General features: G+C 40.8%; 3 protein-coding genes across 4 annotated transcripts in view; 2 read left to right on the top strand and 1 right to left on the bottom strand.

Moving 5' to 3' along the window:
• The window catches only part of crybg1a (crystallin beta-gamma domain containing 1a), a 49,385-nt gene extending 48,267 nt beyond the window's left edge, over positions 1–1,118 (top strand). Inside the window, exon 23 of the mRNA XM_065966118.1 lies at positions 333–1,118. Within this exon, the coding sequence (XP_065822190.1) occupies positions 333–421 (89 nt within the window). The 3' untranslated portion in view covers positions 422–1,118. The remainder of the gene's footprint in view (positions 1–332) is intronic.
• Positions 1,119–2,798: 1,680 nt separating this feature from the next.
• Positions 2,799–15,195, bottom strand: rtn4ip1 (reticulon 4 interacting protein 1). The gene is made up of 9 exons (XM_020660937.3): positions 14,648–15,195; positions 13,681–13,832; positions 11,558–11,626; positions 10,790–10,914; positions 10,441–10,489; positions 8,784–8,920; positions 8,350–8,533; positions 3,304–3,396; positions 2,799–3,023 (listed from the first exon to the last, which is right to left on the bottom strand). Exons 1-9 carry the CDS (start codon positions 14,919–14,921, stop codon positions 2,898–2,900), a joined length of 1,209 nt encoding a protein of 402 aa, XP_020516593.2. The 5' UTR covers positions 14,922–15,195; the 3' UTR covers positions 2,799–2,897.
• A 50-nt stretch (positions 15,196–15,245) lies between these two features.
• On the top strand, positions 15,246–22,180 carry qrsl1 (glutaminyl-tRNA amidotransferase subunit QRSL1). 2 transcript variants are annotated; one of them, XM_020660936.3, is made up of 11 exons: positions 15,246–15,398; positions 17,398–17,557; positions 17,639–17,737; positions 17,825–17,921; positions 18,092–18,253; positions 18,349–18,524; positions 19,174–19,286; positions 19,562–19,754; positions 20,693–20,810; positions 20,921–21,126; positions 21,453–22,180. In XM_020660936.3, exons 1-11 carry the CDS (start codon positions 15,375–15,377, stop codon positions 21,668–21,670), a joined length of 1,566 nt encoding a protein of 521 aa, XP_020516592.2. In that variant the 5' UTR covers positions 15,246–15,374; the 3' UTR covers positions 21,671–22,180. The 2 variants fall into 2 exon arrangements, with proteins under 2 accessions (XP_020516592.2, XP_065822191.1); XM_065966119.1 differs by lacking the exon at positions 15,246–15,398 and having other exon boundaries at positions 17,430–17,567.
• Positions 22,181–22,610: the final 430 nt, after the last annotated feature.

Here is a 22,610-nt window from a genome sequence, read left to right as displayed (position 1 = left end):
AAAAAACATCCCTGTGCTTTAGTGCTGCAGCAATTGTGAACTTATTGAAGGCTAAATCGACCTCTTTCTGCGCAAATCAGCTGCATGCAGTTAGAGTGAAAATGTTACCGTCTGCTCAGAGACGGTGGATACTGTGCAACATTACTCACAAGTGATGTCACACTTGAAGTTTCATCATGTGTTTTACGACACTCTGTACATTACTTTGAACAGTACAATCATTATTGTAATCAGGGGACTTTTAGACAGAGCAGATAGTGGTGGTAATTGATGCAACTTCATGCAGACACAACTATTCTTAATGACTTCTGTTTACTTGTTTTTCACTCTAGGTGGTCAACAGTATGACAAAAACCAGGTGATCATCAACACCTTCGATGAGAGCAAGTTAAGCCAAAGGTGGACTTTGGTGATCCTGTGATCTGTGGTCCCCCTGCTGCAGCTCCGCCAGAGGCACTGAGCCCTGTGATGCAGCTCCACCGTAGCGCCCACACCGAAGAGATGAACCCAGCGGGTCATTTAAAACTGCACTCTTTCGTCTTTTTTTGACTCTTGATGAGGAGTGCAACGATTAACTGTCTCAACACTACATCCAGTCGTTTGATGTCTTTTTCAGAGTTTAGAAACATTATACACCAAAGACTTTGACTCCCCACTCTCTGTTTTCACTGCATTTAGTGAGAACTCTGCCCTGTCTTAATGCTGCTTGTTACTTCATGGTACTTCTTTTTTCTGCAGAGGTCCAATGTCTGCTCTTTAGAAATGTTGACAAATATGAATGTATACTTTAAAATGTCAGCTGCAATCTAAAGTCTGCTGTGCCTTCACTCCAAAGATCTCTGTCCAGTTATTTTCCTGTAAATTGTTTGATATCTTTTAGAGTTTTTTTTAGCTTTTTATCTTTTCATACATACCATTCTTCACTACTTTAGTTTGTACAGAATCATTAAGTGTATAGTTTGACCTTCTTAGCAGAACTTCAATAAAAGATTCTGCTCCCTGCTGATTGTAAATATGTGAATGTAAAAGAAAGAACTGTTATACATGAGGATAAGGATCTGATTTGATTTCTTGTCTTTTTTTAAATAAAATATTGTTTTTCTCAGGACATTGAAGAAGTCATGTTGTGGATGTCATTTCTTTTATTAGGTTTAGGTTTTCTTTTATTACTCTGAAGGTCAAATTACTTTTTTCATCTTTCATAGATTAAGAGTGGAATTGATTTAGATCTGCAGAGCACTCTGCATTTAAAACAAACAACACTTGCTCTGAAATAAATAGAGAAGCTGAAGTTACAATTTAGACATGCAATAAGAAAAAATGAGAAGTGACAGAGTTTCGGGCTAATAAATGGAGTCATGAGACTGCTGCGTAAACAAACATACACTGACTAATTCAGAGAATATTGGAGGTATTTCACATATTCTTATCAGTATGGAAATAACTCTGACTTAGATCACTTACTTTTTAATTAAATGACAACATCACACTTTAAATGTCGGTCATTTGGGGGGGCAGCAGTAGCTCAGTCTGTAGGGTTGGGAACCAGGGGGTCAAGTTCAAGTCCCGATGCAGACCAAAGTATGGAAGATGGTCTGGTGGCTGGAGAGGTGCCAGGTCACTTCCAGAGTACTGCCGAGATGCCCTTGAGCAAGGCATCAAACCCCCAACCGCTCTGACAAGCTCCCTGTGTAGCAGCCCACTCTGACAACTCTCCATGAATGCATGCACACAGTTCCTGTTTGTGTGTGATCCGGGCCAATGTGTGTGAGAAGCATGACTCTCAATAACCGAGTGTAAAAAAACAGAAATTCTCCTCTGGGATTAATAAAGTATGTACAAAAAAACTATTTCAAATTCTGTTTTGCTGTATAAGAACACCTCATCATGTCTTTGACAACCGCTTAGTCATGTTTTCTACGTTAAAAAACTGTTTTTGGAGAGACATTGATCCAACTTAACTTTGAAGACTGAAACCTGTTGGAATAAAGTGATATGTGTAATATTAATGATGTCTTTTGGCTTAATGGAAAACCTGTTACTATGCATGAAGAGAGGATTTTGTGTATTAGGCTGCTTTATTTTAAACTCTGTGTACCTATAACTGCCTTGACGTTTTTGTGGGAAAAGACAGAATGAACATTGCCCGAAACCATTGTGCACGCCTTGTTTCAAATGCTACCTCAACCTACCTTTTCTTCAATCTAGAAACAAGCCAAGAGGTTGAGGTACGCCTCTTGGCAAGGCATGGGTAAAGAGCTACAATGTGTCCACTGGTTCCTCAACTCAGTAAAGCCCATAATCTGCCTGACTCTTAGGATTATCAAATCAAAACAGATAAGCTTTAAACAAATCTTCCCTCCTGCAGTGTGAACCGATAAAGAAATTAGCTTTTGTGTAGCAAATTAGTTTTTTACAACCTATCTGTAAACATGTTAATTCCTGCTGTGAAGTGGACATTTGAATATGGGCCTAATAGGACAGCTGGGGCTTTAGACTCAGCCTCATGTGGACACTCAAGGAACTGCAGTTTTCTGCACCACAGCATTGACTTCCTTTCTCACACCTGAGGTTGGTTCTTGTCCAAACCCATTTTTTTTCAGTTATATTACCTTGACAGACCTCATATGTTTACTGTTTTTTACTTTACTTTATCTTAACAACTATAAAAAGACTGAGTAATTATAAGCAACCACGCACATCTGTAGTTCTTAATTATTGTAGTTCTTAAGTATTATCTTCTTATGACACGCTCAGTAAAGCAACAAAACCCATAGACAAAGAAACACACACAGTGATTATAGTAAATTTGTACTTTGTTTCCAAACCGCATACCTTTAAATTCTAGTCTTTGTTTCATTGAGTTCATTTCAAAAATGTCTCTCATAGAGTCAGTGCTATAAGTCGCCTCCTCCTTTGCTGATCTGGACCACAGTCTTTCCTCGAGCGTGACCCTTCTCCACTTTCTCCAAGGCCTGAGGGACCTGCGAGAAGCTGAAGGTCTCATCCAGCACAGCCCGGATCTGACAGAGAGCAGAATGATGCAGGGTGAGCAGAGAGCTAATACAAGATGTGAGGGTACATTTGAATCACGCTACAAACAACAGAGACGTATCAGTTAAGAGATGGAGCTTCTTCAAACAATCGTTTTCTGGATGCTGCTCGGTTTTCTTTACTCCAATCAAGATTTGAGGGGTATCACAATGGCAAATAATCTAGAAGGAACACTAGACTGTAAATAGGGAACATAGTTTCTGTACATTGTGTGCCCTGAATATTGACAGAAGACATTATGTACCCTACCTGTCCTGCATCCACCATCGCCCTTATTTCATCCAGTGCAGGACCGCTGGGTGCAAAGAATCCCCAGCGGTAGTGAACTCCTCTGACGAGGTGCTGTGAGAAAACAAGAGTGAGAGGAAAAGCATGAAGAAAGGCTCTTAAGTTCACTGTGTGCATTAATGTGTTTTTTAATACAACTGTGAATGTTCAGAATACATTTGTAACAACTGCAGCTCGGTTTTGAGCTCCTCCGTTTTTTAATTGTGCACTGCGTTACTTTTTTTCTGTCTATGAACATGTACAAAGATTCAGGACTATTGGAAAGGTATTTTAAAATCTTTGTCACAGGTTTTTAAAACAAAAATTCCTTTGTATGTCAAACTCTGTGTGCATGGAATATTTTCCAGAGGACTTTACACAAACGCACAAACACACCAAACTACTGGACTTTGGACTTCTGCAAGCCAGGAGAGCTACTGCACTACGTTGGAAACGTATGGATGCTCCCACATTGAGAATGTGGATAAGGGAACTTTTACAGTGTAAGAGACTTAGTCCAGCTCTGGGAACAATATGTGAACATTAAGGAAGACAGGAGGCTTCACCTGAACAGGAATGATAAAAGTGAAGAGAATATTTTATTTTACATATTGTATTACTTGATTTAACTTTTTTTTTAATCTAAAAATATGTGCCGGTTGAGTGTGAGTATGTAAGTTTGTGTCATTTATGGATACATGTACGGTATGTGTTGATCTTTGCTGCTGTGACACTGTGCATTCCTCCATGTGGGATAAACAAAAGTTTCTCTTATCTTATCACCTGATGTCTTATTTCTATAATGCGTGCTACATTTGCCTGTACATTGAGAGAATGTAAAACCAGCCCAAGTCCTTGTATGTGCCCACATACTTGGCCAATAAATCGGATTCTGATCCTTCTCATCACTTATTTCCCTGTCTTTGTACAACAGCATACACACATACATTAATGTGTATGCGTGTATATAATAAACATATGCACATTTACACTTTCATGACTCAAACCAAGAGGATCATGTGTGTCACCAACTGGGTGGTGATTAATCCTATTTCCCCTAACTGCTGAGCTGGATTCCATTTTATTATGGTTGACCTACATTAGTTTGTATTTGTGTGTGTGTGTGTGTGTGTGTGTGTGTGTGTGTGTGTGTGTGTGTGTGTGTGTGTGTCTGTGTGTGTGTTGAAGGGAAGAAAAGAGTTACTTCACATGTTTCCTTGAGGCCTTTATAAAAACGAGGACACAGTGACAACACGCCAGCTGTTGGCGCTCTGCCTGCTTTTCTTTAACCAGACAAAGTAAAGTGTGTGTGTGTGTGTGTGTGTGTGTGCGCGAGTGAAACAGGAGGTGAGACCTGAAGATGTGCAGTAGTTTGAGCTTCCTGTTCCTTTCCTTTATACCTCAATGTGACATCATCCTGCTGTGAGTGTCTTTCCATTGAAGTTTTCAAAAGTTTTTTATAAATGGATACTTTTCAAAACCTCCTGTTTTATAATAATACAAATGTAGCTAGTTGGAATAGTTTTTCAGATCTATTTTTTTGGCTGCGTTAACAAAACAGGTATTCATATTATTTGATTTCTACTTGTATTGTATTGACACTTAAAGCTCTGGTACTTTGACAACACTTCTTTCCATATTTGATGTTTTTAAACCTGAAACAAACAGAATCATGCTGCGTCAGTCTGGATAATCTGTGTCACATTTGAGGTCTGACTGGAGACAAAATGTGAGACACAATGCTGTTGTAGAGTAGATATAACTCTTATACACTGACTGAATGAGGCCCAAGGTGTGCCCATAAAGAATCTTATGAGGAAGTTCAAAAATGTGAATGGGACACAGCTGTTGATTTCTCTACTATGGAAACTAAAAACGGAGCACTTCTCCAGCACTACAAAGACACTTCAGTGCAGGAAACACTTTCCTCACTGTGAGGAGGAAGAGGATTTGCAAGAGAGGGAAAAGACGCAGCACACTTCTCTAACACGGACAGGATAGAGGACATATAGGAAAGAATTAGCAGTGATGGAGTACAGCTCTGCTCCTCACACTTTCAGCACTTGGGGCAAACCCCAGAGTTTGACATTCACACACTCTGAAAAGAAAAGGGCAAAGTTTCGCTGGGGCTGTCCCAACTTCTTACTTTCCCCTCCATCCTGCCTTACTTTCTTCAGTTTCGAATTCACGACAAGTTTTTAAGTCCTGCTTTACTTTGAAGGCAGTGAGGAAGTCAGAAACGAAACCGCAACTGTCATTCTAAACTGAGCTCACTGTTTTATTGTCAGACGTACCACACTGAGGATATCCACCTTAGAGAGCTGCACATTAGGGGAATCAACAGAATCGAAAGCATTTTTTACTCGGCCTCGGCGGATTCCAGATTTTAAACCAAGACCGGTCAAGGGCACCACTGACAGGCTATTATTCCACATCAGTACTGTGATTAGAAGGGAAAACGGCCCTTTCTAAAAGAACAAATAACTTCAATTCATTTGTAGTTTGGTCTAAATAAGTGACACGCCTCCTAAACACAAGATGATGATCTTCAATTGATATTTAGGGTCTTGTCTCGATCTCGATCCCTTCAGATCTTTCAAGATGACGGTGACAGCATGAGATGCTAAATATAAGCAATCCTATCCTTCTGTCAGACAAATACATTTTTTGCACTAGTTTGAAGATATCTGTAGATTCTTTGATGCCAGGGGTGGGACAAAATATAAAAATATTAACAGCAAAAATCATACATGCAAGACAATAATCCACATACTGGCACCAAGTATCAATATTAAATATCGCTCTTTATAGATTCACCTGCCAGTTTGACTTATTGCATCACCACTTCATTACTCCTCACCGTGGCATTCATGACAAGAATGAGTGAAACATAAACCGAAGTAAATTAACCAAAGGAGAGGATGACAGAGGGATACTGGATGAAAAGGAAGAGGACAGCAGGATCAATTAACTAATCCATTCATACATGTTGATTCACCGCTGACGAAGCAGAGGGAGCAATACAGGGTTAAGTGTCTTGCCCAAGGACACATCGGACATGTTGCTGCAGGAGCTGGGGCTCGAACCCTCGACCTTCCAGTTGAGAGACGACCGACTGAGCGACAGCTGTCCAGTTAAGAGACAGAATAAAAACATGAATCCCGCTCTTTGCCTTTTTAGAAGCATTTTATATATTTCATTTAATTCATCATAGATAAACTCTGAACTTTCATAGTGTTTATATTTTTCTGTTGGAGGATACTTTAAGGTAATATTTTCTCCGTTTTTTTTGAGGTAGCTTCTTGCAGTGAACATATAACTCTCCTACCTCACACATGTGCTCCTATACTTCCTCTCCTTGATGCACTTCTTTTGGTTTTAGGTGTAACCGATCAAAGAATCAGGAAGGAAGTGAAGATGTTTTTTTCACTTTTTGGTTCGCTTGTTGCTGCACCGACATTGAGGCATGTATTTTATCTTCAGTGGAAAAATGTGGTGAGTGCACGGATGTGAAACGGGCACACACACACACACACACACACACACACACACACACACACACACACACACACACACACACACACACACACACACACACACACACACACACACACACACACACACACACACACACACACACACACACACACACACACACACACACACACACACACACACACACACACACACACACACACACACACACACACACACACACACACACACGCCACAAATGCCACAAATGCACAGCGAGCAAGTTCTGCTCTGCATAATTTTCACCGCAGTGGCCACCGACAGGATTGTTGATTGAAGGAAATAACTGATGTGTTAACTAACCAGGTCTCAAAGTCTTGTGAGAAAATCTTTTTCAGTAAATCAGTGTGACAGTATGTCAAGGAGCTGGGTTTTTTTGGGGTTTAGTAATGAAGTCTTCTGCAATCCCTATGTGTGTCATCTGAAGGAAGGTGTCCACACACTTCCTTGGGATGTTCACAGACTTTTGGCCGTCAAGTGTGCAGAATAAATACAGTTGTGATTTCTTCATTCTGATTGTAGAAGTTAACTATTCATAGAAAAGATCATAGACACAATCTGTGTTAAATGTTTCAGTAAAGGTTTGATCTCTATGAAACATTCAGTTCATGTTGGATTGAATCATTCTAATGTTCATTGTTTCTTTTGGCATAGAAAAGTGTGTGAGCATTTCCTTTTTTATAGTTTTTACTAACACAAAAAGCTGTAAGCAGCAACATTCACAAGAAGAACAAGAGGCATGTATACATATTCTTTACTCAACACAGAGGTCAACCCTGAATGTGCTCTAGCGTGTATACAGTATGTGCTAATCTCGCCCTCTCAGGATGGATGGCGTTGTGTTGTGTCATGAAGTTGAGTCATGATCTTCAGCTCGCTGTGTCAACACTGTGATCCTTTTTCAAATGAAACTGTGCAGATAAAACTTTGCACTGTTTGTATGGTATATATACGATATTTGATTCTAAAGATACAAATCTTTAGAATCAAATATTTCAAGTTGATCCTAGATTTGTATACATTGTGTGTTAGAATAGAGATAAATACGCTCCTATTGGCAGAATTACCTGCAGCAACATAGAGTGATGTAGATCATTGGTTCCCAACCTGGGGTCTGGGACCCCCGAGGGGAGGAGGCTTTGGCTGTTCTGAAGTTGTCAAAATTAGATCTGGTGATGTTTCTCCTTTTTTTTAGGCCTCTTCTGTTTATCTTCATTTTTGACAGCAATGTAGCACTTTGTGTGTGTGTGTGTGTGTGTGTGTGTGTGTGTGTGTGTGTGTGTGTGTGAGGGGGGGGCTCAGCTTTTAAGATACAAGTAGAGGGGGCTCCAAGGAAAAAAGGTTGGAAACCACTGGTGTAGTTCATTAATGGATCTTTTCATAAAGCACCCTCTGGTCAACATCCTCATTTGGATAAATACTGAAATAGAGCTGCTGTTTATTAAAAATATTCAATAAATCAAAGGGCATGGTGTTGTTCTTTAAAGGTTTTACCTTGACAGCTTTGGTGGCCATAGTTGCAGCAGTCTGCAGCATGCCGTCAGCGATGCCCAGCATGTCTGTGTTCTGCAGGAACGGTGTAACAAGGGTGACATATTTGGCTCCGCTCCACGGCTTCAGCAGATTCAGCGCCCAACGCTCCGTGTCCCCGCCGACGTTATCCAGGATCAGGTCGAATCTACGAGGGAAGAGGGGTATTATGGGTAAAAAATAGATACACAGGCAAAAGAAGCTGACAGAATGTTTTGGGGGGTCATTGAGCAAGAGTAAGAAAATGGAAGTTACAATTACTGGTAGGGAGGAGAAGGGACAAACTGGAAGATGACAAGAAGAGGGGAGATGCACTAATAAGCTGCAACAGGGGAGACTATGTTGCCTTGGTAACAAGTGGTTGTGTGTGCGTGTGTGTGTAAGGTGGGGTATCTCACTTCTCTAGAGCTCTGAGCGGCTCCTCCACAGGTCCAGCAGTGTAATCCACCACATGGTCCGCCCCTAGGCCCCGAACGAACCGCTCGGCATTCTGGGAGCAGGTAACAGTTAAATGGGCTCCCCAGGCCTTCAGCATCTGTACACAAAGCATCGTTCCAATAATTGCTTTATTGATGTATTCATTGATATCATGTCAGTCATATGCAAGATCAGGTTTGGATTATTTAAGGGAGAAGAATGTAAGCCAAATGTTTGAGACGCACAGACGGTGAATGATTGATGAGTGTTACGTGTGTGTAATGTGAGCTACAGTATTCAGGTCAGGAGGAGAGGCCTGTGGACGAGTCTGAAACCCGACAGGCCAAACAGACGTTCACAACACCACTGTTTATTTCATGATCAGCGCTCGTGTTTATTATTACACTGCTGGCACAGCGTGTGGGGGAATAGTAGGCCCGCAAGATGTGGAAAAAAAAAAAAAGTAAGAAATGTGTGATAACGTTGATCGATATTGCCATAACCATATAGGCAAAACAAGGTTATTGATATAACACATTTCAGCACCAAAGGCAATTCAAAGGGCTTCACACACGATATCAAAAGCATATATATATATATATATATATATATATATATACACACAGTGTGATAATTAAACAGCTATTAATGAGCTCATATTAGCTATAAGTAACAGTTTTTATGTCTGTGTGCTGTTCTTCATGTATAACACAATACCTGTCATTGCTGCTGAATCCCCTCCTGAATCCAAATTCTATTTAAAGAGGACATATCATCCCCCTTCTCCACCTTTTCAAACAGTCCCCTGTGGTCTAAATGAAACATCTGTGCTGTGCTTTGGTCAAAACATAACATGAATCAAGCACCAGAGGAGGTTTGTGACCCTGTATAAACCAGCTCTCTCAGAACGCTCTGTTTTGGTGTGTGTGTGTCTTTAAATGTCATGAGCTCCTCCCCCCCTTAGTTTTCCTGGTAGACATCACTCCTCTGTAGCGAGAATAAAAATGGCGGACCTGTGCAAAAGTTTCTCTCTAGGCTGGGGGTGGAGTCTATGGGTGGAGATATCAGGGGAGGGGATTTTTTTTTTTACCAGAATCCCACTGTGACATCACAAGGAGAGCACATTTGAAACGGAGCATTTTTCTCTGTGTTGTAAGACTTATGCAGACCACAAACAAAGGACTGGATGGGTTTATTTCACATTTTGTTTGTCAGTAGACACTCAGGTTACCCAAATATATGTTCAAAAACACTAAAAGTGGATTTTTCATAATATGTCCCCTTTAAGTCTTTATGTATTACACCATTTTATTGCTGCCTTTTCCCCTCCCAAATCCAAATTCTATTTCTGTTTACCTGAGGGTAGCAGATAGCTTACTTTAGCTTCATCTGATTGTATCTAAATGGTGCGAGCACGGCCATTATCAGGTGAGGTGTAAGCATGCTGCTGAAGAAAGCATTGCTCATTTACTTAAAATAACAGTTTCTATCTGCTGTGATACATTCAGACTTTGCAATGTGCTTATTGCAAATACTGATATTCTGATACTGATAAAACTGCAGTTTATTGTTGAGGCCTTGTGAAAATATTAATATATTTTATATTTAGAACAGGTTGTTACATGATGACATCCGTACCTGTATAGCAAATGTTCCCACTCCCCCGGATCCTCCAAGGATCAGAATCCTGCAGGCGAGGAGAAAAAGACAGATGTAAAAAAATGTGTCGACAATGTTCTCCTCACTATTGTTGCACAGATTCTCCCTCATTAGGATTCATGTCAGCTGAACTTCGGGGCTTTAAGGCTCCAACTTCACAGGGAGGCTGCCAGAGGAGCAGAGCACCCTGAGGCTCATTATGGAGCTGTGAGGCTAACGGGGGGCTAAGCTTGGATGGAGGGAAATAATTGGCCACTTCAAAGAGCGGCAGCTTCTTACAGGAGGCGGACATGGAGTGTGTTACAATGTCTGTCCGTGTGTCCCTCACCGTTTCTTGGCACAGTTGTCCTTGCTGAGCCCGCCGGTGTTAACGAGTGCGGACCAGGCGGTGGTGGCCACGTAGGGGATGGAGGCTGCCTCGGTATGGCTCAGAGACTGTGGTTTGAGGGACACCTGAACACAACACACATTTAGAATGAATACAGTTGAATACAGCACTTCCTTGAGTTGAGAGATAGTAAACATGCTCTGAGTACGAGCATTGTGGTGCCTGATTTAGTAGATTATCAAATCCTGCACTTGTTTTTATTTGCATTATTTCAGGATAAGCAGTAAGACTTTTCATTTGCAGACAAAGTCATGAATATGTCACATTAAAAAAAAAACTCCATCAGAAAGATGATTGAGTACATGTTTCTTGTTTTTTTTAAGCCACTACTAGGCTTTCAAAAAAATGCAAAACACCAAAATGAATCCCTCATAGGTTTTACATTTTCTGATATGCTGAGGTTTAAATTTATAAAGTGCGGGGAGCCGGTGGCCAAGAGGTTAGTTTGTGCGCCCCATGTACGGAGGCTTTTGACCTCGAAGCAGGCGGCTCAGGTTCTAATCCGACCTCTCCCCGCATGTCATTCCCCGCTCTCTTTCTCCCCGATTTACGACTCTATTCACTGTCTTGTTTCTCCAATAAGGACATAATGAGCCCAAATGCATCCTTGCAAAAGACCTGCAAGGCCCTAAAACTCAATGAATAAATGTGATGAATCATATAAGCATCAGCGTGAAACAATCATTCAGACCATCAGAGGAACAATACCTCATTAGCACTCAGCACCACAAACTCCGACAGGCTGCCCTGCTTCCACGGTGGAATAGCAGCCCACACCTAAAGGGAGACACACAGAGAGACACTTACAGACAAACAGAAAGAACATCCTGGTCTCGTGGTCAAGAGTTGTACCCTCATATACACAGTAAAGTGTCAAATCCCCTCTGAAAGTATCACGTTTGATTTTCAACGGTTTGTTTTCAGAGTTGCTTATGTAAGTCAACTATTTTTTGGTGCTGAATTTAAGGTTCAAGGTTCAAGGTTTCTTTATTCATCTCCCTAGTGAGAAATTTGTCTAGGATGCTGGGAAATTGCTGCATGGACAACTGCAAGCGTCAAAAACAACATAAAAACAGTAATTACAAATGTGCAAAAAACACTGAGCCCATCCGTGCTACAGTTCACCCAAGCGTCTGCCCACGTATCCACACACACACACGCACACACGCACACACACGCACGCACGCACGCACACACGCACACACGCACACACGCACGCACTCTGTGCACATGCCACTCCCGACGGTTTCATACATACATACATACATATCTACAGTTATCGGTACATTGGGGGCCTCCTGGTTTTCTGTTCCTCCTCTATTTTTTGCTCATTAATGAGCTTAGCTGAAAAAGGGACTAGTGAGTTTTTGAAGCAGTTGTGTTTGCACAGAGGAACCCTGTACTTTCTCCCTGAGTTCAGCAAAACATATTTGGAGTGCAATACATGGGAAGTGTCTGATAAAATGCCCTTGGCCTGTGTGATTGTGGCCTGCTCAAAAAGATCCTGGGGGGTAAGAGGGGCACACATTCACATGATCTTGCCTGCTGTCTTAACCAGGCTGAGGATCTGAGCTTTAGATTTTACTGTTAAAACACCAAACCAGCTGGTGATGCCATACCGTAAAATGGACTCTATTGTTGCTCTGTAAAAAATGAACATAATGTTTTTACATACACCAAACACTCTTAGTTTCCTGAGAAAATGGAGGCGCTGATGGATTTTAACTTCTTAAAATCCCCACTCAAAAAAGAAAAACAGACTAATTTCAAGGCGATTTGTACTCTCAACTAAACAAAGCCTATAAATTTCAGCTCTGCTCAGAACAGGCCGTTTCTGTGTCTGTAGCTTTAAATGTAAATGTCCTATGAATGGGCGCCATACAATTAAAGATCGACTGATTGGTTTGATGCCTCATGGGATGTGCCGATGTAACTTTGAGGTCATTTTGGGCTAAGACGTTAAAAGGCCCCGAGTCATGCCATGTTTCTAAATCAGGCCAGGACGATGGTGCATAATCCTGGAGGAACGGATCCGTGTGACAGATTGGACAAAGAGGCCAGAAGTGTACGAGCTGATCCCATGAGCTCAGACACGCTGTGGTGATAACGCTCGACTGGCAATGCAGAGCCTGATGTCAGCCAAGAACAGTCCTGTATTACTACACCTGAAAATACAGGTGATTCAACCAGCGACATGCTCAGAGTGATACTGCAGAACACTGACTCTGCTCTGAGCCTTCCTGTTCATCACCACAATTTACGTGATGTTTCTGAATGGTTCTCCTCTCTCTTTAACATGTTGTGTGGTTTCCGCAGCTTCAGGTTTTTGTTTACTTCACACCTGACGATAAACTTCACCCTCATACTTTATTCATGCATGACTCAGTGTGTGTGCAGGAACAAGTTGTTTCTATAAACAAGGGGAGGTTCTCTGCAGGTTGTATTTGCCTGTTACATGTGATATTCCAGAAACATATTCATCCACTGGGGTACCACACACAAATGTGTTTTTCATAATTCTATCAATTCTCAGAAAAACTGCTGATTTTTATTTAATGAATACTTTAACTAGTGCAGATTTTAAGTGCTTTGCTCAGACTTCATAAAGAGAAGTGCTGACATTGCATTTTATTTTTGAAAACACTAAGCAGAAATCAGAAATTAGTTTGTCATTGCTTCCAATATCTCTATATACTGAATGATAGCTCCTGTATCATATGTGTGTCACACCTCTGGATTCTTACTAAATCCAAGGCCTAACTGATACACACCACTTTATTATGGACCAGTATAAGAAATACCTTTTTTTTTTTTTTTTTTTATATTCTTACCTCATCCCTTTCTCTGAAGTACTTCACATCCAGGCCACACTCCATGATGACCCCAGAAACGTCCCGACCCAGGATGAGAGGAAACTCACTGCCGGACTGTTTGATGTTCAGAGGGTCTCTCTTCATAGTCAGTGTCGCAGCGCCATAACCACCTGACAGGGGGAGATAAACTCTCTGATTATATCCACGTTTAGAGCGTCAGAACAGTTCAACATGACAGAATAATAAAGGTCATTAGAGAACACTGAATGCCTTTAATGTATTTACCAGGAAAATGTATGACTTTACCATCGGCCTCAGCTTTACTTTGTTAGTGCTGAGAAAATGTAAGCAGGCTGAGACGCTAAACTAAGGGGGAAAGGTTTAATGAATGTTATATCTCTGTAGTATGTGTGTGTGTGTGTGTGTGTGTGTGTGTGTGTGTGTGTGTGTGTGTGTGTGGGGGGGGGGGGGGGGGGGGGGTTTGATTGTATTTATTTTGAATACCAAACACTTTGACATGATCCATGACCTGCTCCTCTCAAAATAAAACTGCATTTTCTTCACTGTTGCTTCACTGGAATATTAGAGCTTCACTGTGCATGATGTGTGTGTGTGTGCACTGTGTTACACTGCAGCGTATAGAAGAGAAATAGTCAGTGAAACATAACGCAAATAATTCGAAATGCAAACATGCAAAACATTCACCTTCTGTGTAAAATATTTAACATGCAAAAAGTCTGTTAAAGATATTTCATACTCTCCAAAAGCTATTTCACCTGTGAAAAATATTTAAACTTCTGCAGCAGAATGTTATTTTGCAGTAAGTGAAATGTTTTTGGATTTTTCAGAAAATAGTGTTTCGTGTATAACGAAATATTTTTGCATTTACTTAAGTGATGTTGGCAAATGTGTTTTACAATCGTGACACATTTGTACAGCTGACCTTCATGTATAATGTAGAGATGTAAGTTTAAAGAAGACTCACCTCTCATGCTGACGTCCAGTGGGTTCAGTCCTGCTGCAGACACTTTGACTATGACCTCATTGGGGTAGTTGATTATGGGGAAGCTGGCATTTTTAGTGAATCTTAGCACATCATTGCCTCCATATTTATCTATAACCCAGGCAGGCATGACAGTCCTGCAGGTTTCTGTAGAGCTAAACAGTCTTTTTTGGCTGCCTCTCCAGGGCACCGATGTTTTCACTTTACTGAGGTGAAACAAACACCTACTGTACATGAAGTGACCAACACAACTCATCTTACAACTCCTTAGTGCTTCAATAAAGTCAAAAGGATCAGCTGTATTTCAGCAGAGATAAACAGTCCCTGTTACACGCGAACCAGAAACATAAGAGCGAAATTATTCACTTATTTTAATTATTTAAAAGCCAGAACAACCTCTAATTGGAGACATGTCCTTCTTATACAACCACGTCTAAGCATTTATATAATTAACCGCAATATTTCCCGAATTGAGGACATTTTTGAATCCCTGTCCTCTTCCTTCGCATGCCACTTCCTGGACCGGCGCCTTCTTGGGGAACGTTCCGCCTCTCCACCAATCAGCGGGCACCTTCTACGACCACTGTCCAATCACAGAAGCTGCTGTTAGACTCCCGATGACCGAAACAAACATGGCAGCCTGCTTGTGCTGCACACTTTACGAAGGTTGTTTTCATTTTTAAAAGGTTTTGACAGAATTTCTACAAACATGCTCGGCCTGACAATAAGAGAGGTTAGTGCGGATGTTCACCTGTTCTACGAGCCTTTGTTTGACTGTGTTTGTGCTGCATTTAGTTCACATTTTCTGCTGAAAGTTCACAACAGAAGTGAAATATATTAGTGTCTGTGCTACTTCTGCTTGTCTGAGATATTGTCAAGAACGTTTTGAAGACTGTATTATATATTCTGGACACAGTCATGGAAGTTAAACTGCATAAATGTGCATAAAAAACAAAAAAACTAGAGAGGAAAAAAACCTGCTCAACATTTTGGCTTTAAAGTCTCCAGAGAAATACATTTGTGTTCAGTTAACAGTCTCTATAATGAACAACACTATGTTCCTTTAACTGATGGGTTTGTCTTTTCATTTTGCAGTATTGACACTATAATTGTAAAACGATGTTAAAATGACTATAATAGTGAAAAACAAGCAAAAGATCAAACTAAATTCAGACGTACTTTAATATGATGATGATTATTGATGATGATTCATTTATTTTGGTGTCATGCACACAAAGTGTCCGACCCTCATGGGCTTATAAGACACCAAAGAATTCAGTTGCAGTGGTTCACATTTAAAAATCATAACATTACAAAGTTGCCGGCTCCTGTCACAGTTCAGTCTTAAACAGCGTGTTGTGTCTTTTTTCCCCAGGCTTTACAAACAAAATCTGCTGTAACAAAGGTTCCTTTTTTAAAACACAACTCAAGTTTTTCATAATCCTCTAGCCAAAAGAAACCAACATAAACTGAATACTGGTCCATAATAAAGTGGTGTGTATCATTGAAGACATTCTTTTCAAAAGAACATCCCTGGTGTCAGCGTACATCGGGCAGTAAAACAAAAAGTGAATCTCCTTTTCAGTTTCTCCTAACTCACAACAAACAAACTCGATCTTCCTCTGGAAGGGAATTAAACCTGCCTAAAGGCAATGTTCCTGAACGTAGCTGAGCGCAGAGGGATCTTTGTCTTTTGGTTAAATTAAATTTAGCATAGGCTTCTACGCTGTAGCAATCCTTTATGAGACAGTATGTTCTTAGTTTTGGTTTGCACCAAATATCTACAGACCATTTCTCTTTGTACATTAGAAACATATTATTTTATGATATGATGCATATCCATATAATGGAATAGAAAAAGGAAGCTGTAAAACCTAAAATTGACCTTAAATATAGTAAAGAAAGCTGAGTCTGAGTTTGATACTGAAAATAACTTTACTGTATTTTATTGTGAGCGATAAAATACAGTAAAGTTATTTTCAGTGTGCAGAGGAGTTTTGATTCATTTTTCATGGCATGTTCATCTGAGAACGTAGAGGCTGGGCACCAGGTACCCTGTTGGCCGTATAGTAAAGAAAGTCTTTCTTTAATTGAAGTGACATTGTGATATCTTTTATTTCTCGGTTGTTTATTTCGATGTGAAAAATACAGGAAGTTATTCCAAACAAAAGCTGTGAGTTTGTGTATGCTTGAATACGGCCATTTGACATTTGAATCTTACAACCGTAATTTACTTATTTTGAACTTTAATCTATTTCATGCTTCATAATGATGATAAATGTCTGATAAATAAATAAAGCTGTTTGCACCATGCTTCTTGTCAATCCAGAGTAAATTAAGCTTCTTTTTTTACCATTACATTTTAAGCATTTACTCTGAGGTATAGCTGATAGTTGGCTTGAGTTTCATCTGACAGCATGAGGATTGTGAGGGCATAAAATGTAAACATGCTGAATGAGAAAGCAGTGTGTGTTTACATCAAATTATTTTCTTATTTATTGCGATAGACTCAGATTTTTGTAATGTGTGTATGGTGAAAGCTCATATTGGGATAATTATAAAACTGTGATTTATTGTGCAGCCCCATAAGGCATGTGTAAGTAATGAGCTTGATATGAACAGATTCCCCTTTACTATTTCAGTTTGTTTGGATCCTGACTCACTGTCATACTCGCACAAACACTGCCGTTGTTTATATTAACCCACAGCTGTTTCCTCATTGTTTATTAAAGGTGTCTTTGGCGCTCAGGGAGGGAAGAGTCTCCCCAACAGAGCTCTGTAGGAAGTGTCTGAACCGCATCAAGAAAACACAACATCTTAATGCTTACATCACTGTGACTGAGGAGTTGGCACTGAAGCAGGCTCAAGAAGCGGAAACGAGACTCCTCCAAGGTGTGTTCAAGTGAGTGTTTTTTTTTAAAGGTCATCTTTGTAGAGGCACATGTGTTACCGTTTAATCTCGTCTTCCTGCAGGTAAGCCCAAAGGTCCTCTGGATGGAATCCCATTTGCAGCAAAGGACAACTTCTGCACAGAAAACATCAGGACGACGTGTGCGTCCAGGATGCTGAAAGGTTTGTGTGAACCTCAGTGAAAGTTCTTCCATCGTAGTTTTCTCTCTGTGCCAAGACATTGAAAACCTGCTGTTGCTTTCTCTACAGACTACACTCCGCCCTACAATGCCACCATGGTCCAGAAGCTCTTTGATCAAGGGGCTGTTCTCGTTGGGAAGACCAACATGGATGAGTTTGCTATGGGGTAGATCCATTCTAACAATGTCAGAATAGAGTTTAGTCTGAATTAGATTGATTAATATCTTGATGAAGCTTTTACACGTGTGTACAGTTACAGAGAGAAATGTGGAATCCACTTTTAATATGACTGATTGTAATTTTCTGATTTCTTAATTCTTTTTCTATTCTTCTCAGTGCGGGCAGTACTGACGGCGCTTTTGGTCCAGTGAGAAACCCCTGGAGCTACGCCGCTCCCTTCAGAGAGCAGACCGGGGCACAGCCAGACTCCGATTGGGTCGTCACTGGAGGAAGTTCTGGAGGAAGTGCTGCAGCTGTAGCCTCACTCACCAGCTACCTGTAAGGGTCCTACTTCATCTTCAAAGAAAAAAAACAAAAGAACAAGTTTGATCTCAAAATTCATATTGACCGGCTCCTCGGTGATCACTTGGCAGGGCTGTGGGTTCAGACACGGGCGGTTCTACTCGTAACCCTGGAGCGCTGTGTGGCGTTGTAGCTCTGAAGCCCACCTACGGCCTGCTGTCCAGACACGGTCTCATCCCCCTGGTCAACTCCATGGACGTCCCAGGCATCATGACCCGCAGTGTCAGCGATGCAGCCACTGTCTTAGGTAGGAGACCAATCATGAACTGATGTAACACTGTTGTAGGCATGTTGTCCTTCAGTAAGGAATATGGCCATCATTTTCCAGCTTCCTCCTTCAAATAAAGAGCTGTAAATTCAATCACACATGGTGAAGTAATATCAGAATCAGAATCAGAAATACTTTATTAATCCCAGAGGGAAATTTGGTCATTACAGTTGCTCCAAAATATATAATATAGCTGTAGAAATATAGTAATAAAAACATTAATCAAATAGAATAGGAATGTAAGTAAGATTTCAATAATAGGTACAAGAAATATTTACACAAATAACAGTCAGATGGAATATGTACACACATTTTCAAGATTATTGCACTGTTTGTTTCAATATTGCACTTTGTTATTATGGACATATTATTGATTATTATTATTATTATTATTATTATTATTATTATTATTAATAATAATAATAATAATAATAATGAAATTGTTTTGATGCACATCACTCCTTTATCTTCAGTAAAAACGTGCAGGAACTTATTCATTAAACTACTTCTGTAACTAATACTTGACACCATTTCTCTTAACTGGCACACAAGTCTTTATTTATCCAGACCCGTGGTTTTACCTCCAATAATGGAGCTAACCCGCGCTTTTTGTTGGCATGTCACACAGGTATCCTCCAAGGCCTTGATATCAGAGACTCAACAACAATTCCTGCAGCGTCAACAATAACAGAACTACCTGAAGACTTTGATGTCAAGAACATCTGTGTGGGCATCCCTAAGGTGAGTTAAGACCTCTAACTCCTCTCCAGTATCTCCACCTCACTGGCACAAGTACTTCAAAAGTCACTTAAATCATCAAAGATCTAAGTATTTCAAGGGCATTTTCAAACCACTTTAAAAAGTACATGTCTAATTAGAGGCAGTGTTACTAAATAATCTTCCTTGTGGACTTCATTACATGCACATGAAGATGGCTCTGAATCCTAACTCTTGAAAACCTCACAGTGAATTGGAAAACATTGATTTGTGTGTCCTTTTATAAAAATGTCTGTCAGGAGTACCACGCCCCAGGGCTGTCTGAGGAGACTCTGACACAGTGGAGTCGTGTCGCTGACATGTTTGAGCGGGCGGGGGCTCGAGTGGAGCAGGTGTCCCTCCCCCACACCCAGTACTCCATCGTGTGCTACCACGTCCTATGCCACGCTGAGGTGGCATCCAACATGGCCCGCTTTGATGGCCTAGAATTCGGTATGAACCAGTTTTCTCTTCCCCCTTAAAGGGAAAGTCCAGTATTCAAGTATTCTACTTTGTTTCATACTTAGGACATATTTCAATATATTTGTCTTGTTGACTCAAAGGCTCGATACATTTCTTCAGCCTGTGCTTTGACTCTAAACACATTATCACAGAGACTATTGAGGTGTCTCAGTTCAGGGGTAGCATCCTTTGTAGGCTGTGTAGACCCCTCAGACTGATCTGAAATGAGACGGTCTTATCTAAGGACGGTTCCCCGTTTGTGTCACCAGCTGTCCCCGCCCTCACCTTTTTAGTTTCCAAGTGCTTCCCCTGTCGCCTAGCAACCTCAACAGCTGCACAGGAACTATCTAATGCTGCCGACATCAAGCAACATATCCTATTATTATAATGATGATTTGATGTTTCGAGGCCTTTTTGTTCTTTGAAATGAGTAGATTAGCTCTTCAACTGAGTGTAAACAAATGACTTACATTAGAAAGTGTATTACTCGGCTGCTCACTCTGCACACAATGTATCTCAGGATCTGTTTGGCCAAAAAAGGATGCACCAGATGCACCCTTCGTTGGCCCTCTAAAAGATGCAGACCCTGGATTTAATATTTCTTAACTGCTTAATTTTGGCATTGCCAACCAGATTAGTATTTGACATAAAAGAAAAGAGCCCTACAGAGACCTTGTTATTTAAGAAGAATATGCTGTTTTAAAACTAGAAACATTCAATTATTCCTCCTCTTGAAGGCACCAGCCTCCTTTTACTACAACAAGGTAGTTGCTTTCACTTGCATCATTGACCATTATAGTTTGTGTGTTATTTTTTCTCCCACGTATGATGTTGCAGGCAGCCCAGTGCATGCCAGTAGGGTCTGAAATATTTGAAATATTTGCCACATACAAAAGAAAATAAGTACATTTACATCTCTGATCTCTCAGGTCATCGTAGTGCAGTCGACAGCTCGACGGAGGCCATGTATTCTGTGACCCGACATGAGGGCTTTAACGACGTTGTGAGGGGGAGAATACTCTCTGGGAACTTCTTCCTACTCAAACAGTAAGATTCTCAGAAACTCTCATCATTAATCCTTCAGTCAGAAGCACATTTGGTCATTCCCAAGTTGACTTCATTCAATTTCATCCTGGCCCTTTTTTTTTTCCTGCCAGGAACTACGAGCACTACTTCGTGAAGGCTCAGAAAGTCCGCCGGCTGATCTCAGATGACTTCAAGCATGTCTTCAGCTCAGGTGTAGACATCCTGCTCACGCCCACCACTCTAACCGATGCAGCAGCCTACTCTGACTTCAAGCAGGAAGACAACCGAACACGCAGCGCGCAGGAGGACGTCTTCACCCAGCCCGTCAACATGGCAGGTACGGAGAGAGAGAAAACTAAGAACTGTTAATGCACATGAACAAGCTTGGGAGGATACAGGAAGTTAGACTCACACCTTTCACACAGAACAGTTCATCACGTTTGTTCCTATCCTATATGAAAGACAAAGAATAAAGGACATAGTTAAAGAGGAAGTAGCCAGTTCTCTCTGTCTACTGATGGGAGATTGAAGTGTAACTCAGAAGTGTGTTTACATTCAGTCAAACTTTCTCCTGCCTTTAATCAGCCTCCAAATTAACCTGTAAAAAACCTCAACATCCTCATCATTACCTCTACCCTAAGCTCTCCCTTTTTTTCTCCTCAGGTCTCCCAGCCGTGTCTGTGCCAACGGCTTTATCAAGACGGGGCCTTCCCATTGGCTTGCAGCTTATCGGCCCTGTGCTCCAGGAAAAGAAGCTGCTTAGTGTCGCCCGATGGATGGAGCAGAGGGTTGGGTTTCCCTCAATCAGTGACTACGTAGACACCAAGGAGTGCAGGAATGACACTGCAGTGACCAAGAGGGAGCAGACTTCAGCTGCATGAGGACTGTAAACACAAGTACAATGGCCGACATAATGGCCCATGCAAATGAAATGGACATTTTCTGCCTATGAGATGCCTTTCCAGGACGTTTGTGTTGCTGTTTTCCTCATGAAATAAAATGTACAGAGAGATGGTGTTTTTGCTTGCTGTCTGAAGGTGAAGCTAGAATAAACACTAAAGTTGGGGTTATTTATTTGGACCCGTGCTCAGGGGTTCCCACACCCCTTGGGGATGTTATAATGCTAGCAGCTTGGCTCTAGTTCTTGTGATGACATTAAAATTAAGTCTTATGTGGTGTACTCTGAGAATTTTTATCAGCTTCTGTAAACATCCTTAAATTCAGCATCCAGCTTCCTCTTCTCAAATCCTCTCTGAAAACGTTTGACATTGAAAGTGGAATGAATCATGCGGGCATTTTGTTCATAAGAGAAATGTTACGGTGTAATTGTTCAGTTAATGTTAAATCTGGGTAATAATAAATATTGGTAAATATGGATGTTTAATTGGAAAGGTCCTTGTTAACATGTTTTTTTTAAATGGACAAAGATATTTTATTTTTATTAAACATGAAATGAAAAGGGGGACAGGTCCCAAGCAGTGACCTTCCAACTTATCATAAGACCGTCTATGGTTAATGAGACAGTAAACTCCTCTGGGACAGACTCCATAATATCACACTTTATCTGTATTAAAGGTCTTTCCATCCTGAGATTTCTCTCTCCGGTCTCCACATATTGGGAGTTGTGCAGCCATTTGGATCTGGAATCCATTATGACAGAAAATCATAAAATCAAGAGAATGAGTGATTGAAGGAAAAGACTCCTGCTTGAATTTTGTACCAACTGCCACCAGCGGACTCTTAATCCATTTTGGCTCAAGCAAACACGTTCCCTTAGCTAAGACTCTCCACATTCAAGTGTTGGATAAACACAAGCGGAAT

This window comes from Labrus bergylta, chromosome 18 (assembly GCF_963930695.1).
Source record: "Labrus bergylta chromosome 18, fLabBer1.1, whole genome shotgun sequence".
In the NCBI taxonomy this organism is placed as follows: Eukaryota; Metazoa; Chordata; class Actinopteri; order Labriformes; family Labridae; genus Labrus; species Labrus bergylta.
The sequence above is the reverse complement of the archived record's forward strand: the minus strand, read 5'-3'. Positions and strand labels throughout refer to the sequence as shown.

Coding starts and splice junctions, on each gene's coding strand:
- rtn4ip1 (XM_020660937.3), bottom strand. CDS start 14,921: ATGAGTTGTGTTGGTCACTTCATGTACAGTAGGTGTTTGTTTCACCTC. Junction 10,915..11,557: donor TGGTGCTGAGTGCTAATGAG/GTATTGTTCCTC, acceptor TGTTGTGTTCAG/GTGTCCCTCAAACCACAGTC. Junction 8,534..8,783: donor CCGCTCAGAGCTCTAGAGAA/GTGAGATACCCC, acceptor CTTCCCTCGTAG/ATTCGACCTGATCCTGGATA.
- qrsl1 (XM_020660936.3), top strand. CDS start 15,375: ATGCTCGGCCTGACAATAAGAGAG. Junction 18,254..18,348: donor GCCTCACTCACCAGCTACCT/GTAAGGGTCCTA, acceptor ATCACTTGGCAG/GGCTGTGGGTTCAGACACGG. Junction 20,811..20,920: donor AACTTCTTCCTACTCAAACA/GTAAGATTCTCA, acceptor TTTTCCTGCCAG/GAACTACGAGCACTACTTCG.